This window comes from Megalops cyprinoides, chromosome 4 (genome assembly GCF_013368585.1).
Source record: "Megalops cyprinoides isolate fMegCyp1 chromosome 4, fMegCyp1.pri, whole genome shotgun sequence".
NCBI classification, from domain to species: Eukaryota; Metazoa; Chordata; class Actinopteri; order Elopiformes; family Megalopidae; genus Megalops; species Megalops cyprinoides.
Genome location: NC_050586.1, coordinates 8,078,041 through 8,104,989, shown reverse-complemented (window position 1 = coordinate 8,104,989; position 26,949 = coordinate 8,078,041). Strand labels below are relative to the sequence as shown.

At 46.8% G+C, this 26,949-nt stretch overlaps 1 protein-coding gene across 1 annotated transcript; it reads left to right on the top strand.

Annotated features, from left to right (window-relative positions):
- Positions 1-604: 604 nt before the first annotated feature.
- Positions 605-26,588, top strand: LOC118777148 (TBC1 domain family member 10A-like). The gene is made up of 9 exons (XM_036527907.1): positions 605-2,009; positions 15,416-15,515; positions 19,985-20,092; positions 20,636-20,742; positions 20,876-20,990; positions 21,879-21,944; positions 23,345-23,534; positions 24,131-24,285; positions 25,673-26,588. Exons 1-9 carry the CDS (start codon positions 1,819-1,821, stop codon positions 26,084-26,086), a joined length of 1,446 nt encoding a protein of 481 aa, XP_036383800.1. The 5' UTR covers positions 605-1,818; the 3' UTR covers positions 26,087-26,588.
- Positions 26,589-26,949: the final 361 nt, after the last annotated feature.

Below are 26,949 nucleotides of genomic sequence, written 5' to 3'. Positions count from 1 at the left end.
AAACGTCCAGCTGATGGCAGCACATTCGCACTGAATGCGCAATCAAGCGAATAAGTAGTCACTTGAATACTAGACCTATAAAACCACGATTAATGCCAATGTTTTAGTTCAAATGTGTATCTATTCGCCCCATAATACATGGCACCATATCTGCAACGTCCTGGTTGGCAAGCAAGGTTTGTTTCGAGCACTAGACTATCAATATTAGCCATTACAGACAGATTATTTTTAATCGCTGGTTTGAAAATAAAAACTACACAAGCAGGTGCCATTAAACAGCATGTGATATCTGAAGCTTTCCGATGGCTGCATTTACCGTAGCGTAAAAAAACATCAGCGCTCTGAGAATTTAATGTGATTTTTTAAATTGAAGCTGAATGGTCGGCTGCGCCGACATGCAGACCCCAAAGCCTTTTCATTAAGCGAAGTCAACTGTAACATTGCAGTACAAGGCTTTGCCTAGGGAGGACCGCTCATGCACTGGCGTGCACACGGGGGGTTTTCCTCAACAGCCGATTCAGGATCAGTTTGTTCTCCTCTAACCGTCTACTACTTCCCACAAAGATTTTTAGGAGGAGGAGAATGCTGATCCAGGACCAGCGTATGGGGGTAGAGTGTCTACACACCCTCTCCAGTCCTGACATGACTCTACTGCGCAATTGCAAACAACTGTAACCGAAGTGGTTTCGGAAAAATGTTACTAGTACTCGTAAGCTGATTTGGCAAACGACAGCAGAATCTGACACCACTAGATCGTAATGAGGAGGACAAAACTAAAGAAACAAGCCGTGATGTGACATATCCAGGGAAGATCACACGAAGCCGTACTGAAAATCAAAGGACGAAATCAATCAAAACCTGCCCGCTACTGTAGCCAATATTCGGGTGGAAATGGATGGAGAGCTACCAAGCTAGCGAGAGGAAACGGAATCTGGTCAGGGAAGGACAGTTAATGAAATCGACGAGATTGAAGTAATATTGAGTACCTTCACGTCATTTTTTGTTGACGAGGACGTTGTTCAATCGCTAAACATATGAGAGACTGGAGCCTATCGTGACGCTTGCTAGCTAGCTGGGTGTGCAGATTTACCTAACCTTAGTTACCGCCGTCCGACCAGTCCTTTGGAAGCTTATAGCTGCACGTTTGACTGAACAACACCACCGGCCTTGGGAATCACCTAGCTAGCTAGTTGGACTGTAAAGAAACTTTTTTGCCGCTGTGTGGTTTGATAAGTTAGCTGGCTAGCTAAACATGCTAACAGCACAAGTGATTTGTTAGCTGGCTAACATTGTATGCTGTACTTTCCGATCCCGAGACGCCTCGCTGGAGGTGGAGAATCTGTAACGGTGGATTAGCAAACATTTACAAACTGCTTACTGTGAAGGATAGCTAGTTAGCACTGCTAATACGCGGCGCATGTGGAAAAATTTTTGGTTTCTTTGCCCTCCTTGGCTCCCAAGTTCAGTTATCTGGTTAGTGACAGACACGTGCTTTTTCTAAGTATCCAGTCAACTACTCAACATTGCTTATATTCCCTGAATTGGCCTGAGAGTTTGATCTTTGTATGGTCAGTTATTCATTTAGATTAGTTAGCCATTTAACAACCTGTCACCTCGTCCATGCTGTAAGGGGCTGTAATGAGATATGAAAAATAGCTACTCATATTTAGTTGCACTGAGACCATTTTAAGTGTCGTCTTCCCTAATTTTGTTAATCGGTAAAGAGGCTGCAAACGTTTGCTTTGGACTGTACAGCTTGCTTAGAGGGAGTGAAGAGTTAGCTAGCGAGTGATCTTGCTGCTACCAAGGTAGGGCACAATGGATCCTCAAGAAGAGAATGGTCGTCAGGATGCGGACTCAGGAAGCTTACGGGGCACCACAGAGAGTCTCGCCGATGCAGAGAGCTCGATCGGCTCAGACTCGGAGATCAACGGCTTTCCCGGCAACAACGAGATGCAACCTGACAAGTACGGATTCATTGGAGGCGCGCAGCAGTACACTGGAGATTCGTAAGTATTTGCCACTCATCAGTTAGCAAACACGATAAGTGCCTAGCTAGCTTACTACCTGCATGTTTGACAGAAAAAAACGGAGGCTCCTATATTCTGCTGCAAATGTACCTTCCTGCCCAGTGTGTTGGACCAGATGTAGAGGGGCATCTCTACATCTCTAATACGACCCTAGCTATCTTATTTGTTTGCCTGTTTATCTAGAAATGCTCCAGTGCTGTAATTAATGGCAAGCCAGGTGGCTGCCTGGGTGAATATTATACGGCATGTTGTGGTAACTACACAGATAACGAAAGATAATTTTGCTTGTAATGTAAAATATGGCATGTGAAAGTTAGTCGCTGCTTGCCTGTGTTTACTGTAGTTCCGCAACACATTTTTGCATCAGGCCTAAGACACAAATTCAAATCAGTTTGCTCAGAAGCATCAGTGTACAGTGAAGCCTCGTGTAGTGTTGCAGGAATTGATTTGCATGCAATATATCATTCGTTCACTTGTGGTTCCTGTGTGCTCGCAGCCACAAGGATCAACGATGAAGGATCTTGGATCCCTAGACCGATGTGTGCGGGGGAAAGCCCTTGACACTGAAGGGAAATATTCCGATTGTTTGGTTACTTCCTCTGCGCAGTCTTGCGGAGAGTGATAAAGATAAATTCTCGAGGGGCGAGCTGAAATCATCTCTAGGGTGTGAAAGGGCGTCGTGGAGCCGCGCCGTATCTGATTTCCTGACGGTCTCCGCCTTTGTTGCGGGTTTCCCGTTATCTCATGCTCTGTGTCCTGCGCAGTCTCATGGCATGTCCACACGCAGCAATCGAGTTACCCAGGAGAAACTCGACGCAATCCTTCAGTGGATTTCCAGCTGTAAGTTGTGCGCGGTTCGTAAACAGATATTAAGAGGGCCAGTGCTTACCAATGGGTAGAGCCCCGTCTGCGTCATGGGTTGACTGTTTTCAAAAGGTCTTGTACCAGCAGTGTCGGACACTTGAACAAAACTTGAAAAATACACATATTTGCCACAGTAAAGCTGTTCATTTTTAAACAAATTGAGATATGGTGTATGCATTGAACACATAATGCAGGTTGTTAGAGAAACAGAGCATTACATCCTGGGTAGACAACAGGGGTAACAGTCAGCAATGAGAACTCAGTTTAAACATACTCCAGAAATGAAGGTAAGTTTAAATGTAAGACAATCTAAGACTATTACGTGAAGTCACATGGTATTCCGTTGTAAAAAGGTTAACTCTGAAGACTGCACCTGAGCCAAGAGCTGTCTCTGTATGCTCTGTCACACTGTGTGCAATTCGTCAGTGTAGAGTAGCCCAGCAAAAAGGGAGACGGAAACAAGCCACGGAAAGGTTCATGTATTTGGACCTTAGTTCACAAAGTCAGATCTAGGGTCATGTAGCCTGTTCAGATAGGTTGTAATCTTTGTTTGCTTGGTGGCAAGGATGGGGGTTGGTGGGGTTGGTGGGGTTGGTGGGGTGGGTGGGGGGCGGTTGGGGGGCGTCACTGCTGATGCGGAGCAGCCAGGTTTTTCGAAAACATCAGGAGTTTTGTCACAGTAGAAGTTAGAATATGGTGGAAAATGGTGGCTTGGCCGTGCGCTGAAGGTTTTCTGGAACACATCTGAGGTAACAGCGAGCTTCATCCAGCTGGCCCGGCATGCTCGTTCTCACATCCAAGAATCAGTAACATTCTTGTGATACGCGGAATCCAAGTCCTGACAGACGTGGAGGCTTGAACATTGGGAGAACTTCCTGTGCCGTGTATCTGAAGAGGCCATGGCCGAAGCCCGACATGTTGTGCTGGACGAGTGCAGCATGTGTTTTTAGGAATCGGGAACAGCTGTAATGTTCATTGGCAATTGTTCAATGCATTTGCATTGCACCACTTCCCATCCAAAACAGCGAGAGGTCCTACTCTGAAATTAGCTGAACTCATACATTGCATTATATTACATTGTTGTCATTTAGCAGATGCTCTTATTCGGTCCCTTAGTGGGCGAATCAACGCAGTCTGTAGAATATCATACCAAAATTTTATCTAAAGCAACAATGGAGTTTGAAATTTTGGAAAAAAAAAAAAAACTGTCACGTAACACCAAGAGCCTTAATATGATACCACGACCTTGACTGCTTTTCTTACTGTGTGAATGCAGTATCCCAAAGGCTGTGTGTGTGTGTGTGTGTCTGTCTGTCTGTCTGTCTGTCTGTCTGTCCGTGTCTGTGTCTGTCTGTGTGTCTGTCTGTCTGTCTGTCTGTCCGTCCGTCCGTCCGTCCGTCCGTCCGTGTGTGTCTCTGTGTGTGTGTGTGTGTGTGTCTGTCTGTGTGTGTGTCTGTCTGTGTGTGTGTGTCGGCCCGCAAGAAAAACCTGAGCAGGTCCCGTCGAAGTGGACGCCCTTTTCACGTGGAAGGACCCTCTAGCGAAGCGAGGCTAATGCCAGAATGCCTGTTCCCTTCAGCCGTTAATCCCGGTCGAGCCGCACTTTTGAACAAATGTGTTGTGACGCAGGCCTGCACTGTGACAAGAACGCTTCTGTTTGTCTGGTCTAAACAAGCCACCAGAATCAAACATGCTGGGCACGCCGCCGTGGTGCTGGCACAGGTATCCTGAGGATAGGGCTGCTGTTATGAGTCGCACGTAGGTTTGAGAGTAGTTTTCGTTTTCGTTTAGTCTTCTGTTTGCCTTTCTCCCATTTCCTGCATGGCCTCCTGCTGTCCTCTAGCAGAGCATAACTCTTGGACAAACACAGGCAGTATAGCATAGTGGTTAAGGAGCAGGACTTGTAACCAAGAGGTTGCTGGTTTGTTTCCCCGCTGGGACACTGCTGCTGTACCCTTGGGCAAGGTACTTACCCACAGTTGATTCAGTAAATATCCAGCTGTATAAATGGATAACATTGTAAAAAATATGTAAGCCTGAAAAATGCTGATAATGTAATGTAAAACACATTGCAGCCTGTGGTAGATGTGATACTGGCAGCTGCTGTGCAGAGAGGGTGAATATGCTGTAACTGGCTGTAACAGGGCTCTGTGTAATGAGTTTCACAGCAGGTAATGTCAGTCCAAGGATTTTGTAAGATCCCGTTTCAGTGTTCCATGTCAGAGTCCTGGCCTTTTGGTTAGCGTAGTTGTTTGCCAAAAGTTGTGTGCTTCGCAGCTGTGAAACTGATTTGCCGATGCATGTCATCACAGTTCACCTTAGGTAAGGGCCGCATAATGTGCTACACAGGAATGAAGTGAACTTGTATTATTTGGCACTGTAATTTCAAGAGTTCTGTGTGGTCTGTGGTCTTGCACCCCATCAGTGATGCAGTCTGTGGAGGACATGCCAAGGGAGCTGAACTGCAGGACTTAACCAGAGGAGGGTTAAGAACCATTGTCTTATTGGCTGTATCTGTGCCACAGTACAAGGGGCACTGGTGGTAATGGACACAGAGGGCTTGGAAGGGCGTCCTTCCCTCTGTGTTTGCCCAAGAGCTTAAAACACTCTCGCCGAGGGTGCGTGCGGCTGGAACAGAGAGGTCCGGCACATTCCTTCATATCTTAACCCGCTCGGTCAAAACAGCGGCGTGTTCTTGAATCGCACGTTGCGCGGCACGGTCTGGCGTTCCATTTCAGGTCACGGTTCAGCGCTTTGTGGGGGAAAACCGGCGGGGGCGGTAAAAAATATTCACGGCACCTGACGGCAGCCCCTGTGCGCTTCGGTGTGTGAGGCAGCAGTGAGTAGGTGTGCAGTGGACACGTCAAAGGGTCGCGGCCGCAGCCCATGTTCCGGTGCTGCTTTGTCTGTGTGCTGCAGGTAGGAGTTCACACACCAACGTGGCTGCAGGAGTCGGGGGGGGGGACCCCTCGTTATCAAAATGGATCAAAGTTCATAAGAGTAGGTGTTGTGGCACAATGTGATATTGCTACGTGAATGTAGCAGAGTACTCACATTCCTAATGCACGTTTGTTTATCAGAGATGCCCTCACTCGGCCTGACTCAGAGCTCTTAAAGGAGGTCTCTGGCCAAAAATAAGTGAATTGGACATGTTTTATAACATGTGTCAAGTGCTTACGTCAGCAGCACACTTAAAACATTTTGAATTGTTGCAATGTAAAATGTGACTCATTCTGAAAATAGTGTATTTTTAACGATGGTGCTTTTTGATATCAGGTTGCCTCACAGTGAGTGTGTGCTTACGTCCATTTTGAGAACTGAGATTTCTTTCAGCCTAGACCCCACTGCCGCTGTACTAAAATGGGAGTAATTGCATATTTTCAGTATATCGATTGAGCTAAAAAATGTATTCTCTAAAGTATATTCTCAGTTCTCTATTATTTGTTGACATGAGTAGCGTCTGTTGTTGTCGTTTTCAGAGATTCATATCAGCGGTGTTTTTGTGATTAATTGCTCACTCATGCATCGCCAATGTCGTTAATTGGAGCTGTTCTGGCAAAACAAAGCCCTTGCACAACACGCGTTCCACCCCCACCCCCCACCCCCACCCCACCCCACCCCCGTATCTGAGTTCTGAGGTTTTCCAAAGTGATGCAATCACTTCCATGGCTGTGGGTCAGGACGTATTTGAAGACATGCGTCTGAGATCAAGCTTTCCTATTTCCCGTCGAAACCACCCTGAGGACAGCCATGATCTGCCTGTTCTGGGAAGCGCTGGCCCTTTTGTTTTTTTTTAGGGATTTGAAGGAGCAGGTTTTTTTGCACTTCTGTTATGACAGGGTTAAAATCGCATTGCTATATAAGCTCATCACTCACGTGACTCTAATGAATGAAACTTGTAGTAGCCTATATGAAATCTGCAAAACCTGTACTACTGGATTGAGCCACAGCTGACTTACTGCTGTGTGGCCTCTCGGCATAAATATATCAACCGTTCACAGCCTAAGGCATGTTGAATGACATGGGAGAAAGTTTAGGCACAGCTGCATAATAGACATATAAGATATATTACATATATGTGTTGCATAAGGAAAGAATGAAAGATGGATTATTTGCTGGGAACTATCAGATAAATATGAACATGGTTATTCTTGACCTAACCTACCAATCCACTGTTTCTGTCAGATTGTACAGTACCAGTTATTTACCAGTTAGTTTACAGTTATTTTTACTATTTCTACATTTTAGAATGATAGCAAAGACATCAGAATTATGAAATAACACAGGTGGAATTATGCAGTGAGCCAAAATGTGTTAAATCAAAACTATCTTGTATTTTAGATTCTTCAAAGTAGCCAAAACGTCTTTTTTTTAAATATTTTTTATAGAAACACATTCATATATAAGCATTAACTCCTGGTTTGTCTTAGAAACAAAATTTCAAGGATTTAAGCATATGTTTTTAGATCAAAATGTCTTTGAATACATGTTTCCCATTATCTTAATCAGGTGTGTCAAAACTTTCTATGTTAAATGAGCCCTGGTAGTGTCATGGTCTGCTGAACAGCTGCGTGGTTGGCAGCACAGCACATTAATAGGGTCAGTCTCCACTAATGAGGAGCATCAGGCTGGCTGTGTGCTGGGCTCCACCCTGTCCAAATCGGGCACTGTGACACAGCCTGGATTCATTGTTGTGCTGGAGAGGGTGTGTCACAAGACCCATACACAGCGTAGAGGCACTCCGCCTGTCAACATGCTGCCTCTTGTCTGGTAGCTCTCGCTGTTCTCTGCCTTTTCCTCGTTTTTTTCCGCCCCTCTGCGCTCGACGGTCGGAGGGGAAAGTTCTGCCAAGTGCGTGGAGCTTCCTGTTTTCCACGGCCTGGTGCGGCCTTGTGTTGAGGGACTGAGTCCCAAGCATGTTTCGAGAGGTCCGCCTGGCTTTGGACCTTACCAGGAAGCAGACAATCAGGTGGTCTAATCATTTACATGGCCTGGGCTCTCCCCCCTAAAAATCTCTGAGAGAGCAAAATCTTTCAGTTTGTAATCTGTCGTCGTACAAAAAAATCTTAGTTACTGATTCGCTTTAACTTTCTCCCTCTATGGTGGATATTACAAAGACAGCCAAAATGGCCACCAGGAGTTGCGTGGCTATGGCTACTTTTCTTGTGGTTCCTTTTAATGTGGGGTTTATTTTCCGGAGTCTGCAGACGGAGAGACGGCAAACCGGATTCGGGGAGACAGGCAGCTGTATTTACGTTTGCCGTAGACCGATTTCCCATCCTCGCCTCAGACCGAGCCGAGTGTGAGGGGACGTTCACCTCAGGCGCCCCTCTTTGAAGGGAGTTCTCATATCCTATGATTACAAGGCTGTGGCGTAAATCTAATGACACCCCAGAGGGGGGAGTACAAACGAAGAGCTGTGAGCGTTTCGTCCTGTGGAAGAGCCTCCTCTCATTCTGGGTGGCGCTCGCTCATTTCGGTGTCCTGTTTTCGAGAGTTGCTAAAATCGGCTAGCATCACCATACCTCACCTTGCGGTCACGTCAGCACGAAGGGGCCGGTTTCACCTATAGGTCAGTGTAGGAAAGATCGGCGATCACGCAGATCTCGGGAAAAGCAGCGGCCTTGTTTTGTCTAGGAGCTGGTGTGTGAGATGAGGCGTGACCGTGCTGCGTGGTGTTAGGCAGAGATTACATAATAGAAGGTTATGGGGTCTGTGTTTTCAGGCAGGTCTCCATGCTGACACTTCATTTAGCACAGGTGCGTCACTACAGAGGCTGTCTGGAGCCTGACAGTCGCTCCACCTGTTTCTCTTTGCCATTCGTGTGTTGGGAATGTTAAAACTTGAGTCAGGAGATGGTCATCTCAGCATTGTTAAATGAGCTCATGTAGATTAAGATCAAAATGCAAACAGCAGGACACAGCACAGTAGTAGGGGATTTAGGAACACCTTATCATGAAACTCAAGACGAACATGAAGTGTCACCTCGCTAGCTTTGCTCGGTGGCCTTACAAAACAAACCACAGGGGAACGTTTGTCGCTTGAATCCAGCGGTGGTGATCTTGGTGTTTACATACACTCAAGCAGATTAAGATCAAAATGCAAATATCAGAACACAGAACAGCAGCACATAACACAGAATACTGTGTCATGGAACTGTACACTAGCTAAAGCTGGACGTGACATGTCACCCCACTCATTTTCTTTTGTGACCTTAAAGAACAAACTGGAAAAAAATTTCCAGTTTTCAAACGAGACAGGGCAGTCTCATCAAAACACTTCTGTGGAAAAAAGGCGTGTGGAAAAAGGACTGTTTGGATGGAATGAGGCGGACGGCGTAACCGCAAACTCACTCGCTTTCAACGAAACTCCGCCGCGGCCTGCCCCCCAGCAACGAGCTGGACGGCTTTCTTCCAGAGAGAGGCTTTGCTGGAAAACGCAATGATAAACATGGCCGACACCCTCTGCTGGCTCCAGCAGTTTGTCTTCACACGTCAGTGGAAAGCAATGATGCAATAAGATGGTTTATTGTTGTGTGCCCGGCTTTGCATTGCAAATCTCACTGACTTTTGCCATTACTGTTGTTTCACAAGAAATATTTCCGATCTCTGCTTCTCTTCAAGTGAGGGAGGGGGTGCTCTAATGTCAATCAATCAATACCCACCCCTAACACCTGCTACTTGTATTACTTGATGTTTATTTTATGTGTAGTGTCGTGATGTGTTTTGGATTCTGTGATCTGGTGACTGATGTATAGTAGTACACTTGGCTGCCCTTGAGTTGTCAGGTTGCACACGCTAACTTGTGGCAGGGCTTTAATAGTGTTATGCTCACAGTCACTGGTGTGGGAGTGTTGTCAGCCTGGTCTGACACTGTTGCTCATTCAACATCAGTGGATACACTTCTGTTCTCCTGTGCTGGAAGTCGCTCTGGATAAGAGTCTGCTAAATGAATGTAATGTTATATAATGTAATGTAACGTCTTGCTCAGACTGTATAGGCAGTGAACTGTAACGTCTCTGTAATTTCACACCTAGGCTTTTCACCAGTGTGTGATCTGTTCCACTTTCAATTGCTGTAGATTGATGATAAAAATGTAAATGGCTGAGAGGTGCTTCCTATTACTAAAGGGAAACATTGTCTGCCTGCGTGTGTATTTAAATGGATAGATCAAGCACAGCTATAGCCTATTTCAATCTCTTACCTGTGTAATTAGTTTACGTGGTGAAGGTTTAATGGTTGAACGCCTGTTCTGTTTGAGTACTCCAGTGTGTCATTGAGTCAGTGACTCATTATTCCAGGTGGTGACTGTGGACAAAAGGTAATGTTTCCTTGTTTGCTGACTTTCTCTCTCCTGATTCACTCACTCTAGGCTCAGTGCTAAGCCCCCTTTCACATTTGCTCCATCTCAAGAGGAATTTAAGGAATACACATCCATCCAGCTTGCTTTGAAATCCCGCGGCACTCAAATAAGCAGGAAAACATAAATGTCAACCTCGTGGTTTCTGAATCTGGTTCTCACCTAAGATGTCAATGAAAACAAGGGTCTCTCAATCAGAGAGTGGCGTTTCCATAGTAACGTCTGTTGTTACTATGTTGCTCCACGATGAGGAAGTAAACAAACACAAAGGAACTGCTCTCGCGCTTTAGAACCGAGTAGGGTTGGGTACCGAAACCCAGCGCCAATATAGCACCAGTTCCTATACGACCGGTATCTACCGGACCAAATCGCAACGCATATTTCGGTCCCTCATTTCGGTGCCACTTAAATGCCTGAGCCTAGGGCTGGGCGTTATAGCCGTCGCGATACATCGAATAGCTATTTTTAGCACAATAACAAGTATCCCCGGCATGTGGCGTTAGGTTTCTTCCCGTATTTTTTTCACTTTAGTCATACCTGGTAACTAACCCCTAACCTAAGCTATTCGATGTACCACGACGGCTATACCGCCCAGCCCTAGCTGAGCTGTCAATTGAAATATTTGCCCTCTGGTGCTCAGAAACGGACGTTACAGTACTGTAACTTTTATTTAGTGTTAAATTATTGTAGTTGTGTTAGGTTTTATATGTCTTCGACCGTCGTTTTGTGCATTTTTTTAAGTATCAGTTCAGGCACCGTTTAGGCACCGGTACCGTTTTAAAACTATAGCTTTAGCACCGATATCAGAAAAAATCCAAATGATACCCAACCCTAGATCCAACTCCCATCATGCCTTTGGAGAGGCCGTTAGCAGACATGAGTGGCAGCCTGTCCCATCAGCCCTGATAGCCAATGCAAGGCGCGGGCGAGCCGTATGCTAATTACTTTTTTATTTCACACATACGCCTGTCTGCTGTCTTGTAGCAGACCGCTCGCTGCGTGGTTTGCAAATTTGAATGCGCTGATCGTGTCTCCTTTCAGTTCCGGTTGTTCAGGAGCCAGTATCTGCTGGGTGTGGTGTGGGAGCTGCCGGGAACCTGATCCACGGCATTCTGTGCATCCCTGTGAATGACGATCAACCCCGTCACGCTGTGTGACACTCGCAGAAGGCCAGAGCAGGGCCCAGAGCCCTACCCTTTTAAACAAACAGGGCAGCTAAGCTGAGAAATATCCAGTGCAAACAAGGAGCTGTCACAGAGATGGGAGCGCAAACACGAGGCCCATTTGACCGGTTAGTTGACCTATCTGGATGTGGTGCAGGAACTGCTGCTGGTTATGGAGGCAGGGATGCCGGAAGCAGCCTGTCACGCTTAAGAACAGTCAGACAGGAGGCCCAAAGGATGAGCTGTCAACTGGGCTGGAAACTGGTTGGCAGGTTGGCCCTTTGAACGCAGGCCCCAGTGGGTGTGTTTGTGTATGTGTATGTGTGTGTGTGTGTGTCTGAATGGGAGTCTGTCTGTCTTTCTGTCTGTCCGCCTCTCTGTCTGTCTGTCTGTCTGTGTGTGGCTGTATTGTACAGTGACCCCCTTCTTGTTTGATTGCTGAGTACACCTCCTTCCCAGCGGCACTCTGTTGGATCTGGGTTCCTATCTGTGGGCCTGTGATCTGTTTCACTGGAAGAGTGCCACCGTGTGCCACTGTGTGTGTGAGTGCCACTTTAAGTACCGTTTCTCCCTAATGCCATGATCTCCCATCTCACATGCCCCTCGTATAGTTTGATCACCAGCATGGCTGGCAGCAGCTGCAGATTCCTCATGACTGAGTGAATTCAACATGTTCTGCAAATTCTGCGTAAGGCAGGTCCTCGGGGCTGTGTCTCAGCAGTATCTACGCCTCAGGAATTAGCTTGACTGACAGATATGCTTTGATTGTAGTTCAGAGCCAAGTGAGCATTATTTTTCATCATAGCCAAGGTAGCAAGAGGGACATCACCTTTTACCCCATTGCTAACAAATGCAGCCTACACATTTTGTTCACTTTACCCACATGCGACTCCCACGCACACTATAACACACACTTACCTCCCAGCTACCTCCTGCTAGAGGAAGCCAGTTTGTGTATGTATACCTACTTGGTTCAATGGGAGCGATAAATAATAATGAACTTCTCATTGGAGATAAGAACTAACTGTTTTTAATATCAACAACTAGTAATAAGGGCAGAAGCACTTTAACAACTGGTGAGGGAGTCAGCCCACATGTGTGCTAACCCATAAAGCCTTTCACCAAAGGAAGTTTCAACTAGTGGAGTAGGCCTGGGGCTGAAACAGATCACTGTGGTTCACACCTGGTGAGAAAGGCAGCTGTGGTCACACTTACAGCTGTGAGTCGGCCAAAGCCAGTCCTGGTCAGGATGTGTTTTTTGGTAGCTAAGTCTACATGAACTTTCACTCCTGGGTTCTTGAGAAGAGCGTGCATTTACCACAGGTTGGCTGTTTTTGAGAGGGTGTGTTTAAAGCACATCGGCTGTTTTTGATTGACGTTAATGGATCCTATAGCTAGCCACTGAAGCCTTACCTCATGTCAACCTCATGTGACCCTCACGTTTTGAATCTGGCCACTGGCACATTGGCCAGACTTTTTTTTCCTCCAGTAAGTGTAGTAAGTGGAGGAGCGAATCGTAGACCTGTGTCGTCCATCGCCCCCCCCCCCCCCCCCCATTCCCCATGCTTCCAGTTCAGGGCCCAGTGAAAGCAAAACATCCTCTTTACCGTGTTGGTCGCCCACACGACCAGCGCACGCCCGGGGCAGTGCCGCGTAGCTCCCACTTTCCGTGATCTCATTGGCCACGCGAGTAACTGCTCTCCTCCGAAAAAACACACCCCCGCGCTCTCCAGCGCGGTGTCACCTCATCGCCTCTCAAGTGTCACACCCATCTGGTGGGTGGGTGTGTGTGTCTCCGCAAGGTAACGACTTCTTTATTAGTGTTCGGGAAAGGGAAGTTTGGAGGGAGGCCTTGGGGTGGGAACAGCTGGAGAGAGCAGATGTAGAGATAAGAGCGGTGACACACAGGCAGATGGATGCGCAGTTATACGTGCGCAGTTATTGCTTTGCTTGCACCAAGCACCTGACGGAGAGGAGCCGCCCTTGTGTCACATCTCCACACGGCACCAGAGGACTGTCTAAGCCAGACAGCTCCAGCACTGCATCTGTTCGGTGAATCATGAACAACGGGATGACAAGTGCACTCATCCTCCCCAGCACAGGGTCGCGGGCAGGTCACAGACACAGCATCGTCAGGACCCCCGCCACGCGCACGCTCAGGCGCGAGTGTTTGAGTGAACGCGGTATGGAAATATTATGGACGTGCGTTTCGATATTGATTTGATATTCAAATACCCTGTGGCTCTGCGAGTCAAATACTCGAATGAAGGAAACCTTGCTTTTTACCCTCAAGTGCGGTACGTACCAGTAAATCAACAGTGAACCCGTGACGCACTTCGCAGATTTTTGCATTGGCTTATGCTTACGGGCAGGAGAATTCGTATTTCCAGTATAATACTGTGATTGTATAGTAAGCTAGTGTGCTCTGTCATGGCACTTTGTGGGCTTGTGGCAATGTTTCCAATGTTTCCACAATGGCACTATATTTCAATATTGAAAACAGCCCTCTTACTGTGGCAAATGTGTGGCTAATTTCATAACCCTATTGAATGCACCTATTGTATGTCGCTTTGGATAAGAGTGCCTACAAAATAATAATAAACATCAGTGAAGATCGAATTGCTGTTAATTATGAAGCGTTGCTGGGATCTCTTCGATGAAACATTGATGAGAAACCATGAAACATTATTATTTTTTAAGTAATCCAAATAATCAGCAAGGGGTCTCACAGCTGGATATTCTAGTTGTTCAATATTCACCATTGTCATCATTGATAAATATCTATGCGCGTGCGCGCAAACACACACACACACACACACACACACACACACACACACACACACACACACACACTATGCTCTTGTCTGCGTTGGTGACTGGGCTGGCCTTCTGCATGTGCTTTTTCAGGAGAACAGGCCCTGATTTAATTATAGCCAGGGTGGAGCTCGGCCACACCATCCTTAGTCTGCAATATGTATGTCCTTTCAGAAGGAGCCAGATGCACCAGGGAACAGAATAGGACTACAGAGTCCTACAACATGGACTGGATATCTTATTTTATAGACGTTTTACATATTTTACTCAGGTTTTTCATAAAGAGTAAGTAGTAAGAATGTGCTTTCAATAATTTCGATACTGAATAGTCTGCGGCTCCCGACATGGTACTTTTGAATAACCAAGCCCTGCCCCTCCCCCAGCACTCCGTAAAGCTCCACTTTCTTCTGTGTAAATAGTGGCTTGTTGACCAGCATTTTATCATGCTTATTTTAGTGCAAGGTGGCTTTGGGGCTTTTCTCACATACATTAATCAGAATGAATACATCTCTGCATTTTTTATATTTTGCTCTGGTTAGTTATCAATCTTTTGAATACCGATGCAAGGAATAGATGATTGATTGATTATTCCAGTATTTCACCAATCACCAAAGATTCCCTCATAATCTAAAAGATTCCCTCAAAGATTCTATCTCATCCCTGATGTGTTTGTATATGCTTGCGAATAGAGGGGGGTCTCGCATAGCTGTCGTGTCACTGGACGAAGGAGGTCGTTTCTGCTTTGTGACTGTGCAGTATCCCTTATGAGACTGTAACATTCTATGGCCCCTAGCTCCATCCTTTGCAACTTGGGCTGCTGCTGCCTGCTTTGAATCCTGTATCCCTTATTCATCATTTATTGATCATTGCTCAAAGTACCACTCTGAGCAGACCAACCTCACCTTTCCCAAAAAATGCCCATGTAATACTCTGGTCCACTGTATCTTGTAGGCAGTCTTCCAGAAAGGTCTTACTGAACCCCCCTGTGTCACTTTTTTGCTGTTTCACCACAGGCATATCACTGGCCACTCTGTCAATGTTGTGTTTGTGTCAGGCAGAGGCAGGACACCCTGGGTACTGGTTAGCAACAGGACCCTCAGAGAGCCCTTATGGAGCAGTTTGGGTAATGCCGAGCTAAGAAAGAAAAGGGCTTGACACCCCCTGTCCCCCGTTTGAACCCCCCAGGGCCCAGGACGTTCCACCAGAGGTACTGAGGCAGAGAGAGGTGAAGTGGCTGGACATGCTCAACAACTGGGACAAGTGGATGGCCAAGAGACACAAGAAGGTGAGGCTCCTGTTCACTTTGTTTCCTGACTCCGATTGGCTCACCGTTCCCAAATCTCTAGGAGGAGAAGCCTGCTGTATCCAATCATGATCTGAGTTTGTAGCAAGCATGTAGTCATGATTCAGTCAACATCCCTGCTGCCCCAGGCAGATTTGCTGAGGGTACAGAAGCTTGTGGCTCATGGTCCATTAGAGATTTAGGGCAGTTGATGGCACTTCAACAACTAACCTTAACACATTGCATAAAGCAGCCATTCTGAGCCCTACTTGCTAAATCTGACTAGTTCTGGTTCTGCACCATGTTGTTTGGGTTCAGATACTGCCTATCACTGTCTGGGCATGCCTGCCGTCTGACTCCACGGCAACGGTGGCCAACTCCCACAACACACCGTGTATTTACAACACTGAATGAGTTGCGGCTGCTCCTCCAGTTTACATACGGACTTCCAACTGCAGCGAGCAAATTTAAGAGTAATTAAATAAATGATTTGGATTAGCGGTAATGACATCAGTCATAATTAAAACTGCTTGAAATAGTTAAATAAATAAATAAATAAATGTTTCCTTTACCAGCTAACGGGCATGTTAACAACAGCTAAAGTGATTTTTTTGTATGAAATCATTTTTGACCAGAAGAAAATTTATGCCCTTGAATTTTCAGTAATGAATTTCCACCAGTCTTCTGATGTCCTTAAACATGTCTATATTTAGGTTTCTCACCACGCCTCCTCTGCAGTATTGAAGGCAGGAATAGCTTAACGAGGCTAACCACTTTCCCCACTGTGCTTTTATATAAACACACACGTGTCCTACATAGTTTATTACATTTTGGGCACTTAAAAACATGAAAATACCCTCAGAATTCACAGATTCAACTACATTAACACTCTTTTACTGGATCAACTACCTATATGAACACTAAGTTCAAAATTTGATTCAGTGCTAATTTTGTACAGAATGAATCCCTGGTGAAGAGCTGTGTATTTAATCATATTTTATTTACATTTATAATCATGCAGAGTTCAGGTGTCACTTTTCCAAGTAACTAGATGAAGGAGTTATTTTCTTTCCGATTCAGGGTGTTCTTTTTAACCCTATGCCCATCCTTCTTAGCAAGCCTCATGATTAGCAGTGTTCATTTCACACAGGGTCAGTGCAGGGGGTCAGTGTTTCAGAGAAACCTGCTCTTAACTTGAAGGTACCTTCGTGTGTATAACTACTGTAACTGCTTCTCACGGCAGTGCTATTTATTTCAGGTGTAGTGGTCTGTCTGTACAGAGTAAGTTTAGTTCTGGGGTATTTTAGTGCCAGACTCGTGCTTTTGTTGTCCTCTATTGTAGGAGGAGGTATAGAGGTGAAGCTAGAGTATTCAGCTGTTCAGGCCCATGGAAGGAGTAGGGGTTGAAGCATAAAGTAAAACTCATCTGTATTTTTAGTTGGGGCACACAAACCAGAGGGGGGTTAATAGTTGTTTGCCTAGCTGCACACGAGTTGGTCTGCGAGCTTGGAAGCTTGAATGGATTCCTGCTTTGGTAGGGTGGAAATTGGCAAGCAAGACAGAAATCTCACCGAGATTGTTGGCTAACAGCACTGTGTCGTCCTTTTGTGCCGTGTAATTTTGTAAAAATTACATGATTTACAAAAATTTCAAGACTCTTCTGCCCTCCTTTTATACCCCGTGGAAACGGGTATCATTTGAAAGCTTATTCCAAGTTGTCTTTGTTTGGATGTGCTTAGGCAGTTAAATAATTGTTTCTTGCTCATGTTAGAAATATGTCTGTTCTGTTTATCAGGAATTTTTGTTTTAGATAATTTTTTTTTTTCTGATGAATCATGTTTTCATTCAAGTTCAACCAGGGTATAAATAAATATGGAGGTCTCTGTAAATCCAGTTGTATGGACTGCTGTGTAGACTATCTGCTTGTGAACTGGATTTGTAACCAGGAGGTCACTGCCATTTCACACTTGGAAAGAGACGTAAACTGAGCTCTGTCCAGCTGTATAAAACAGCAAAAAGCCTTCGTTACTACACTTAAGCCTCTCTTTGCTTCTCTTCTCTTCTGTCAGCACCCGATGACAAACCAATATTTGACTCATCCTAGTGTAGAGAACATAGTGCATATGCTGGTTTCTGAGCTCATGTTCCTCCGGGCTTCAGTTGTGGATTTTTATTCATGCTCAAGGTATTCGGATCTCTTTATTTTACATGTGGGTAAAGTCTGCTTGCAAAGGTAAACCTTCACTGTTTACTGCATAAATTCTCAGGATCAGTGTCCTGTAGCTTGGTGCTCCCTTCGGTGTAAATTTAAGCATTTAGCATCAGGAGAATCATCAGGACAATATGTTTTAAATGTTTGGTAAGGAGTCAGTTTAGCCTCTGGGGTCTTTGTCTTTCTGCAGTAGTGTGAGTAAGGCTGCCTGGTTCTGCCCTGGGTCCTGACTCATAACTGCTCCCTTGTTAGGCTCTTGCTTTTTGTGCGAACACACATTAGTGTGATCCAGCTGAGCACCTCGGACAGAAAGTGAGTGGATGTGACAGGGGGTGTAGCTGAAGGTCAGCATGGGTGGGGCTGCGTGTTCTTGCTGTGCAGCTCATTCTCTCTTCTGTTTTAAAAGTGTCCCAGGATCCCAGGGCCCGCATTCCTCTTAGAGCAGCATGAAGCAGCCATGGCATTCTCCCTGTAGCAAGCAGGAAGACACAGCTCTGTGTAGCACAGTGGTTAAGAAGCAGTCATGACGGTTTCCCACGCATTTAATCCAGAATAATACCCACTTTATTCCTCTAAATTCATGCTTCTGATCCGGAATCCCAGTTGTTGACGCCATGTTGCTATTTCCTTGATAATGGTGTGACATTCAGACCTTGAGCCACACTTTGCATACGGACTCAGTGCACTCAAGTTTTCCTGGAATAATTTGTTTATGATAGCGGTAATTGTAGTGCTTTATGTCCACACCAGAATATAACAGCTCAGCTGTGTTTGAGTTTCTATTAATTATATTTGGTTTTCGAAGCCTGTGTGTTTGGAGTCGTGTCAGCTCTATAGAGCAGCTCTGTCAGCTGTCTGTTAAGGGAAAGTAATACATACCTATTTTGCAAAATACACTGTAAATTGTATTGACTTATGTAAACACACCTATTTTGCAAAAGCGTAATGCAAACTCACTGTACACCTGCCAAGCTTGGTTCACACACCAGAACGAAGCTTATTCTCGCCTCTAATTGTCCATATAAACAGCGTTTCGTTCTTGACGTCAGTCTCTGAGACATTTCTATCAGCATAGACCCGGGGGTGCCAGACGCCTGATCGGTAACTGCCGTGCAATGCGATTTTCAGGTCTTGGATTCAATAACATACATTTCAGAGCGTGAAATCCCAAAGACTAAAATGAGAGCGCCCAAAGGAACAATTGATACAGCTGTACTGCTGTCAGTTCATTTGAAACAAATCCTCAGAGCAACGGTTCAAACCCACGAACAGAGGCGGCCCTCTGATGTGACGCTGCACCACGTGCGCTGCTATTTTTCACAGACCCGTTAGTCACGCCAGGAGCACCGAGGTGGTGCGAGAATGAAACGCCTTTGTGCGATCTGGGATGGAGATGGAGAGATATCGCGGCCCCTGTTTACGTTGTGGCGGTAATATACTTGCCGGCCTGTACTGGACGAGAGGTCTCCCTCAGGATGGAAAAGATTAACCATTTTACGTCATGAAGTGGTTTATTGTGCTTCTGCTTGTTTCTCAGCAGCATTCATAGTTCCCTCTGTGAAAGGCTGAAAAGGGATTAAAGTCCTTAAAGTGCTTGAATTTGGAGTCGAAAAATTCAAGCACTGGAACCCTGAGAGTCAGACAAGTCCTTGAAAAGGACTTAAATGAATAATACATCTGAAGAAAAAAGCCCCTGTATTTGAACAAATTCGTTACAGCATTTGGCATGATTTTGTTCAGCCTAATGTTCAGAGTGATTTTGATCATTTGTACCGGTGGTTACTGCTGTGTGGTCATGTTGCTTGTGTGAGGTATGTTGTGAGCCACACCCTATAGCTCTGGGACAGCGGTGTGTGAGGTGACGCAATGTCAGTTAGTGCCAAAGATGAGGCAGTTATGGCACGTGCCCTTACAAAGAAGTGCCAGGGAAATGTAACCCTGCCTGGCAGGAGTTAGACCATGGTTAAGAAAAGATTTTGAAAGATTTTGCCAGTATGGCCACTATGGGCAAATTGGCCCTGAAGAGCCATATGACATCTGAGGAGCACAAATGCACGATTGTGTGAGGTCCTCAAATATAAAAATTAGTGCTTCAAAAGGTGTTTCAAAGTGCTTGGAAAAGATACAGTGAGGTCCGTAAGAACCCTGCTTGAAAACCACCCATGGTGTTTGATGTCATCTCTCTCTCTGTCTCTCTGTCTCTGTCTCTCTGTCTCTGTCTCTCTCTCTCTCTCTCTCTCTCTCTCTCTCGCTTCCCCAGGTGAGGTTGCGATGCCAGAAGGGGATCCCCCCCGCACTGCGAGGCCGGGCGTGGCTCTACCTGTCCGGGGGAAAGGTGAAGAAGGAGCAGAACCGTGGGAAGTTTGAGGCGAGTGCAGCCCCTAGATCTCGCTTCCTGTCCCACTGCACCCACATAGCAGCCATATGCTCTTTGCAATGAGATGTTAGTGATGATACGCATTGATATAGTGCAGTTAGCAGTCATTGGTATAGTGCAGTGTGTAGTCATCGCCATACTGCAGTGAATAGTCATTGAATCAGTGCGCTGGTGTAGTCGAGTGGATGAGAATTTTGCCACACAAAGCAGCAGGACAGTACATTTGATTTGTGTAGGCAAGGGACACTAAGTTTGATTTGTGTAGGTGCAGGCTGGTATTGTAACATTGTATGGCAGTGTGGCGGTATTGTGTTGCTATAATACAGTGTGTTTCCTGTAGCTGCCCACAGTGTGACAGGCTTATAACAGCATGTTTCCTGTAGCTGCCCACAGTGTGACAGGCTTATAACAGCGTGTTTCCTGTAGATGCCCAGTGTTTCAGGCTGGTGACAGTGTGACAGTCTAGTGCCAGCACATGTCAGTAAGGGGACACGCTGAGGCTGACTCTGCTCCGCATGTCCTTCCGTCTGGCAGGAGCTGGACGGTCAGGCGGGGGACCCCAAGTGGCTGGACGTGATCGAGAAGGACCTGTACCGCCAGTTCCCGTTCCACGAGATGTTCGTCGCGCGAGGGGGCCACGGGTGAGCCGAGGGGCGCCGTTTCATCCCAGCTTTGGTGTCACTCAGTGGCGCTCTGTACGAAAGCACCGCAATGTGTTTGGCCTTCCATCATGCCTGCGTGTGTGTGTGTGTGTGTGCACGTGTGTGTGTGCAGGCAGCAGGACCTGTACCGTGTGCTGAAGGCCTACACCCTGTATCGGCCAGAGGAGGGCTACTGCCAGGCCCAGGCCCCGATCGCCGCAGTGCTGCTTATGCACATGCCGGCAGAGGTGAGTGCAGTCGGCCTTTACATTGCTTTACACTGCAGAGATACTGCACACCCCAGAGAGGTACAGCTGCCTCAGAGATACTGTACACTTCAGAGATACTGTACACTCCAGACAGGAACTGCTTCAGAGATACTGCATACCCCAAAGAGGTATTACTGACTCAGACATACTGCACAGCCCAGAGATACTGTACAACCCAGAAAGGTACTACTGACTCAGAGATACTGTTCACCTCAGAGATACTGCACACCCCAGAGAGGTACTACTGACTCAGAGATACTGTACACCTCAGAGATGCTGCACACCCCAGAGAGATACTACTGACTCAGAGATACAGTACACCTCAGAGATACTGCACACCCCAGACAGGAACTGCTTTAGAGATACTGTACACTTCAGAGATGCTTCACACTTCAGACAGGTACTGCTTAGATTAGGTTAGATTAGATTTTCTTTATTGTCATTTTATCATGCACCTGCGTACAATCAAGAATGAAATACCATTTCTCCTATACCAGCAGTGTACATAAGTTAAGAATGAGAATTAAAAAGGGAATTAAAACATATATCTAAATACAAGATACTGTACACCTCAGAGATACTGTACACTCCAGAGAGGTACTACTGCCTCAGAGATACTGTTCACCCTAAAGACATACTACTGCCTTATAGATACTGCACTCTGCATCTATACTGTATGAAACTCTATGCTATAGCCTTACTCTACTCTACACTCCAGACTTTCTCTACATTTTAGCTGCGCTGCGCTTCACTATGGAGGCGGCAGCCAGGCAGAAATTTGCGCTTGTAGTTACTGTATGTTCCAGCTGTGCTTGCGCTGCGCTCGGGAGACGGGAAGCAATCGGCTCTCTTTGGGGTCTCCCACAGGATGCCTTCTGGGGGCTCGTCCAGATCTGTGAGAAGTACCTTCCTGGATACTACAGCGCAGGCCTGGTAAGACTGACCCCCGTCCCCTCTCCACACCTGAGGCATCCATTTGTATCCGCTTTCAGATCATATGCAATAATGGACGTAGTAAATAGTCACTATAGCAGCAAACGCATCTGATTTTGTTGACTCTTATAAACCGTAGCTAGGAGTTGTATCACTCAATCCTGCAGTTCTGGGTCCTCATTTTGTCATTTAATTGACACAACATAGATGTATGGAACATGTTACTTTTAGTGGCGTAGTAGTGAGTGAGTATGAATAGGGAATTGAAAGAGGCATAAAGAGAGGAAGGGATACAATATGGCAGGGAAAAGATAGGGCGTTTGACAGAGTGCGAAGGAGAGAAAGAAAATATTGGTGTGACCTGACAGCCAGAAGAAACACAAATAAGCGTGTCAGTGTTGAGACCCCATCCATAACACTGCCCCCTGCAGGCTGGATGAGCAACAGCCAAAAACACACCTCAGCATTGTGCAGAAAGTCATGGGATGTTGACAGTGGAATACCATGTCGACATGGCAACAGGACAACAAACAGAACTGATATGATTGAGATTTATTAGTTGGCATTTCTCTGTCCCGGCACTGACAAAGGGACTCTCTTACTGCCTCTACCAGTTAGGACAATGCAGCAATTCAGAGCACCGGCGTTTAGCATGATGGGGCAGCTTTTCCATTGTCGCTGTGCAAGTCTAATGCACAACACAGGAAGAAGAAAGGACTGATAATTGCACATACTAAAGGCAACGTTGGCAGCAGTTTACATGGTTGGGACGGGCAGTTGAGAATAAAGAAGGAGGAAAGAGGCACTGAAAGTCAAAAGCAGGAATGAAAGACTGGCCTCAGTGTCCTCTGTGGTGGCAAAATGCGAAAAAGGGCAGAATCGTTGTTTCCGCTCTGAAGCAGCACAAAGCCGTCATCTCACACAGCCCGAAAGAGAACGTGAATCTCATGCCTCTGGAATGCGGCACATAACATCTCTTGTTTCCCCTTTATCGAATCACCTTCTATTATATTTAAGACATGCCACTGCATCACCTGTTCGGGGACACGGGTACACTTAAGCTCTCGGCATTCAGAGACCGGGAGGGAAGGGGATGGGCGGCGCCGGGAAACGCAACTCGGTCACAAAAATAAGCACGTTAGACGAAAGCGACTAACGAGGTAAATTGGCAAAACGGCCGCACGTGTCCAAGAGTGCAGGAGTGTGGCTGAGAGGGAGAGCCGAGGAACAGACAGCTCAGTCAGGGAGAGGATGACGGTCACCACCGGTTAACGAGCTATATCCAGATGCCCCGTCGTTAGCGATTAGCTACAGACCCCAGGGTCAGGCGACCTTTGACACAGTTCTAGGGACACGGGTGAGTCTGTGTGACTGCATGCAGTTCCTCGGTGTGCCTGCAGGAGGCGATCCAGCTGGACGGGGAGATCCTGTTCGCCCTGCTGCGCCGCGTCTCCCCGCCCGCCCACCGGCACCTGAAGAAGCACAAGATCGACCCCATCCTGTACATGACGGAGTGGTTCATGTGCGCCTTCTCCCGAACTCTGCCCTGGGCCTCCGTGCTCCGCGTCTGGGACATGTTCCTCTGCGACGGTGAGGAGCGATCGCAGACTGCCATCGGTTACACAGACCGACACACACACATGCACACACATGCATTCATACAGTGGTGCCCATACAAAATATCAGACTCACACATACACTTATACAAATACACCAACACACAGATGGATCACTCTTAAAGGGGAGTCCTGACGCACAGGAAATGAAATAACACAAATATGTCACATATGTTATATTACACAGCATGTAGCAGATGCTTCTATCCAGAGCGACTTGCGTAGGTTACAGTTTTATCCATTTAAACATCTGTATAGTTACTGAAGGAATTTGGGTTAAGGACCTTACCCAAGGGTCGAACAGTAGTGCCCCAGGGAATCAAGCAAGCAACATTTCAGTTACAAGCCCTGTACCTTACCACTACACCACACTGCTGCCCAAGTGCAAAAGAACCAGTACCTACACATGCACATGCTGTTCAGACAACACTGAGACAGAATGCATCCTGACGTGTTGTCACAGGGGCAGTGACATTTCTTGCACTGATATAAGGTCTTTGGACCTTTGCAGAGGTGTGAGGTAACTTAACCACTCTAACTACAACTCCCCCCCCCCCCCCTTACACACAGGTGTAAAGATCATTTTCCGGGTGGGCCTGGTGCTGCTGAAGTGCATGCTGGGATCTCAGGAGAAGCTGAAGGCGTGCCAGGGTCAGTACGAGACCATGGAGCTGTTGCGCAACGTGGACCAGCGCTACATGGAAGAGGGCTTCCTCGTCCGAGAGGTACGGCCCTCCTCATCCTCCTCCGCAGAGCTGAAACCGACTGCGAGAGTCAGGGTCCACCCAGAGACGCAAATCCACGGAACAGGCCTAAGTGTGTTAATGCAACAGCCTGGCATGAATATATGCAATGGATTAAGCAATGCTTAATTAAGCAATGCTTGCCCTCACTGTACATCAGCAGGAGAATGAATTAGGAGACCATGCCACTGTAGAAGCTGTTTCGGGGAGGTTGATCTGGTGGGAACTGGTGAAAATTTGGGGTTTTCCCATAAGAGGATCATGGGACTTATGTTAGTAGTAGTAGTGGACCTGAGAAGCATAAAACATTTGTTGAGGAGAGACTGCATTCTTCAGGAGTTGAGGAAAAATGTTCTCTCTCTCTCACACACACACACACACACTCACTCTCTCTCTCAGCAGTTACAATGTTAGCCTGGGGGGCCTTTCTCTCTCCAGCTGTGTGTGAGAGACTCTTTCTGCTTTGACAAAAGCGCTTCAGATGGATGAGATACAGCCCTACCATCCCTCTCTCAGGAAAAAAAAAACGCAACACGTGACTGTCACAAGCTCCCAGTGCCTGGGGCCGTGTGACATTTCCAAAATAGTGTCCAGTTAGAAGTGATTCTCTAGCAAGGGGCCGTGTCCACGCAGAGAAATGAGGAGGGGCTGTTTCTCCACAGCACTGTGTTTGTCTCTGTGTCTCTGTCTGTGTCTCTGTCTCTGTCTGTGTCTGTGCTGTTCCCTCCAGATCAATCTTCTCTCTGTTTGCTTCATCATCAGTGAGCCCATTTTAATTGGCGGCCAATTGGAATGTGATGGTTTCTCTGATACCTTGTGGTTTCCAACTTGCAAGATAAGCTTGGTGTATTTTTGATGCTGCTGTAATCAGAGTAGAGCAGGCTGTATTGCCTTGACAGCGACAAGCTTTAAGTGGAACAATAGCCCCAGTTGTGTGGCTTGGCTTTAGAAGATCCAAATCCAGGCCATTCTTTTACCTCCATGCTGCTACAGTCATTACTGTTATTTAGCAGGCACCGTTATCCAGAGCGACTCACACAGGTTACAGTTTTTTTAGGTTACCTATTTATACAGCGGTATATTTACAGAGGCGGTTGTGTTTTAAGTACCTTGCCAGAGGGTAGAGCAGCAATACCCCAGCAGGGAATCGAGATGGCAACCTTTTGTTTACAACCCCTGCCCCTTTCCACGATGCCACACTGCTGCCCGTAACGTTAGATAATCAAGACAAAACTGTCAAGGAGGTGCTGGGGGTGGTAATGGCTGGTTTGTGTGCAGCATTTGCCCCCTCTACCCTCTCAAATCTCTAACATGACCTGTTCCCCTTCTTGTCTTCCCCTGTGTTTCTGATCCCTTTTCTCCTCTCCAGGTTCTGGAGGTGCCGGTGTCGGAGCGGGACATCGATAAGGAGCACCAGGTGCAGCTGAAACGCTGGAAGGAGACCCGGGGAGAGCTGCACTACAAATCCCCTCCCAGGATGCACGGCGCCAAGGCCATCATGACAGCAGAGCCGCCCAGCCACCAGGACCTGTGGCAGAAACCCACCATCATCGTGGAGTCACCCCTGCTGAAGGAGGAGGAGAAGGAGAAGGAGAAGGAGAAGAGCAAGGAAGAGAAGAAAGAGAAAAACAAGAAGGCCAAGAAGAAGAAGGCCCCCGCCCCGATTAAGGACATTCCAAACCCTTACGCCTTACCCAGCGACCCCCAGCCCCTCCACAAACACACGCCCCTCCAGGGCTCCACCCAGAGCCTGAGCAGCACAGAGGAGGACACCTACCTGTAGCTGGGTCTTGTGCTCCCTCTTGTGGTGGGAGTGTGGAAGTGCAACTCTGGAGCTGTCCGGTGAGGAATGGGGTAACAGACGAGGACAGGCTGGGCTGGAAAACTGGAATCTCACCGGCGCCTGTGTGCGCATCTTAAGGCACAATCTCAGACAGGTTCACCTTCCTTTGCTCCATTTAGCCCCTCAGACGAGCCATTCTGCCCCCCTCCATCTCACTGGACACTGTCTACTCTTCGCCTCTGTTCAGGTCAAGGCGCACTGTGACTCCTGGACTAGAGCTCAACCGTTTCATGCGTGCTGGCTTTGTGAGGGATACCCCTTTCCCTAAAACACGCTCGTAACCGCGCTGGCTGCGACTACTGCGCACTCACTAACAGAGTTATCTTTTCACGGGTGATACACTGTTGCCATAAATTGTGTCTAATCCAGAAGGACCAAATATTAACCCCACAATTTAGATAGCCTTTTTTGTAGATTGTGTAGATGTGCGCATTCTTGATACTTGGACCAAGATTTCCTATGTTTTTAGATTTTAATTCAACTGGGGCGGGCGGGGGGGGGGGGGGGGGGGGGGCACAGCAGAGAAGGCTGAGAAGTCTCCTGTTTATTCTGGACCACTAGAGGGACACTACCCCTGCCTCCATGCCCACCCCCCACCCTCAAAGTCACTATTTCGTCACATCACTAGAAATTTGCATGCTGATCAGGTCTGCACAGTACCACGCTGTTTAAAATGTAAGGAAACCATACCAAGTCTTTACTTGGAGTTAAACATCAAGAGTAGATGCCATGCCATAAATTCTAATGTGAAAACTAAAGACAAGCCTGTCACATCGCCGTTTGCATGTCTTCACCACGGAGAG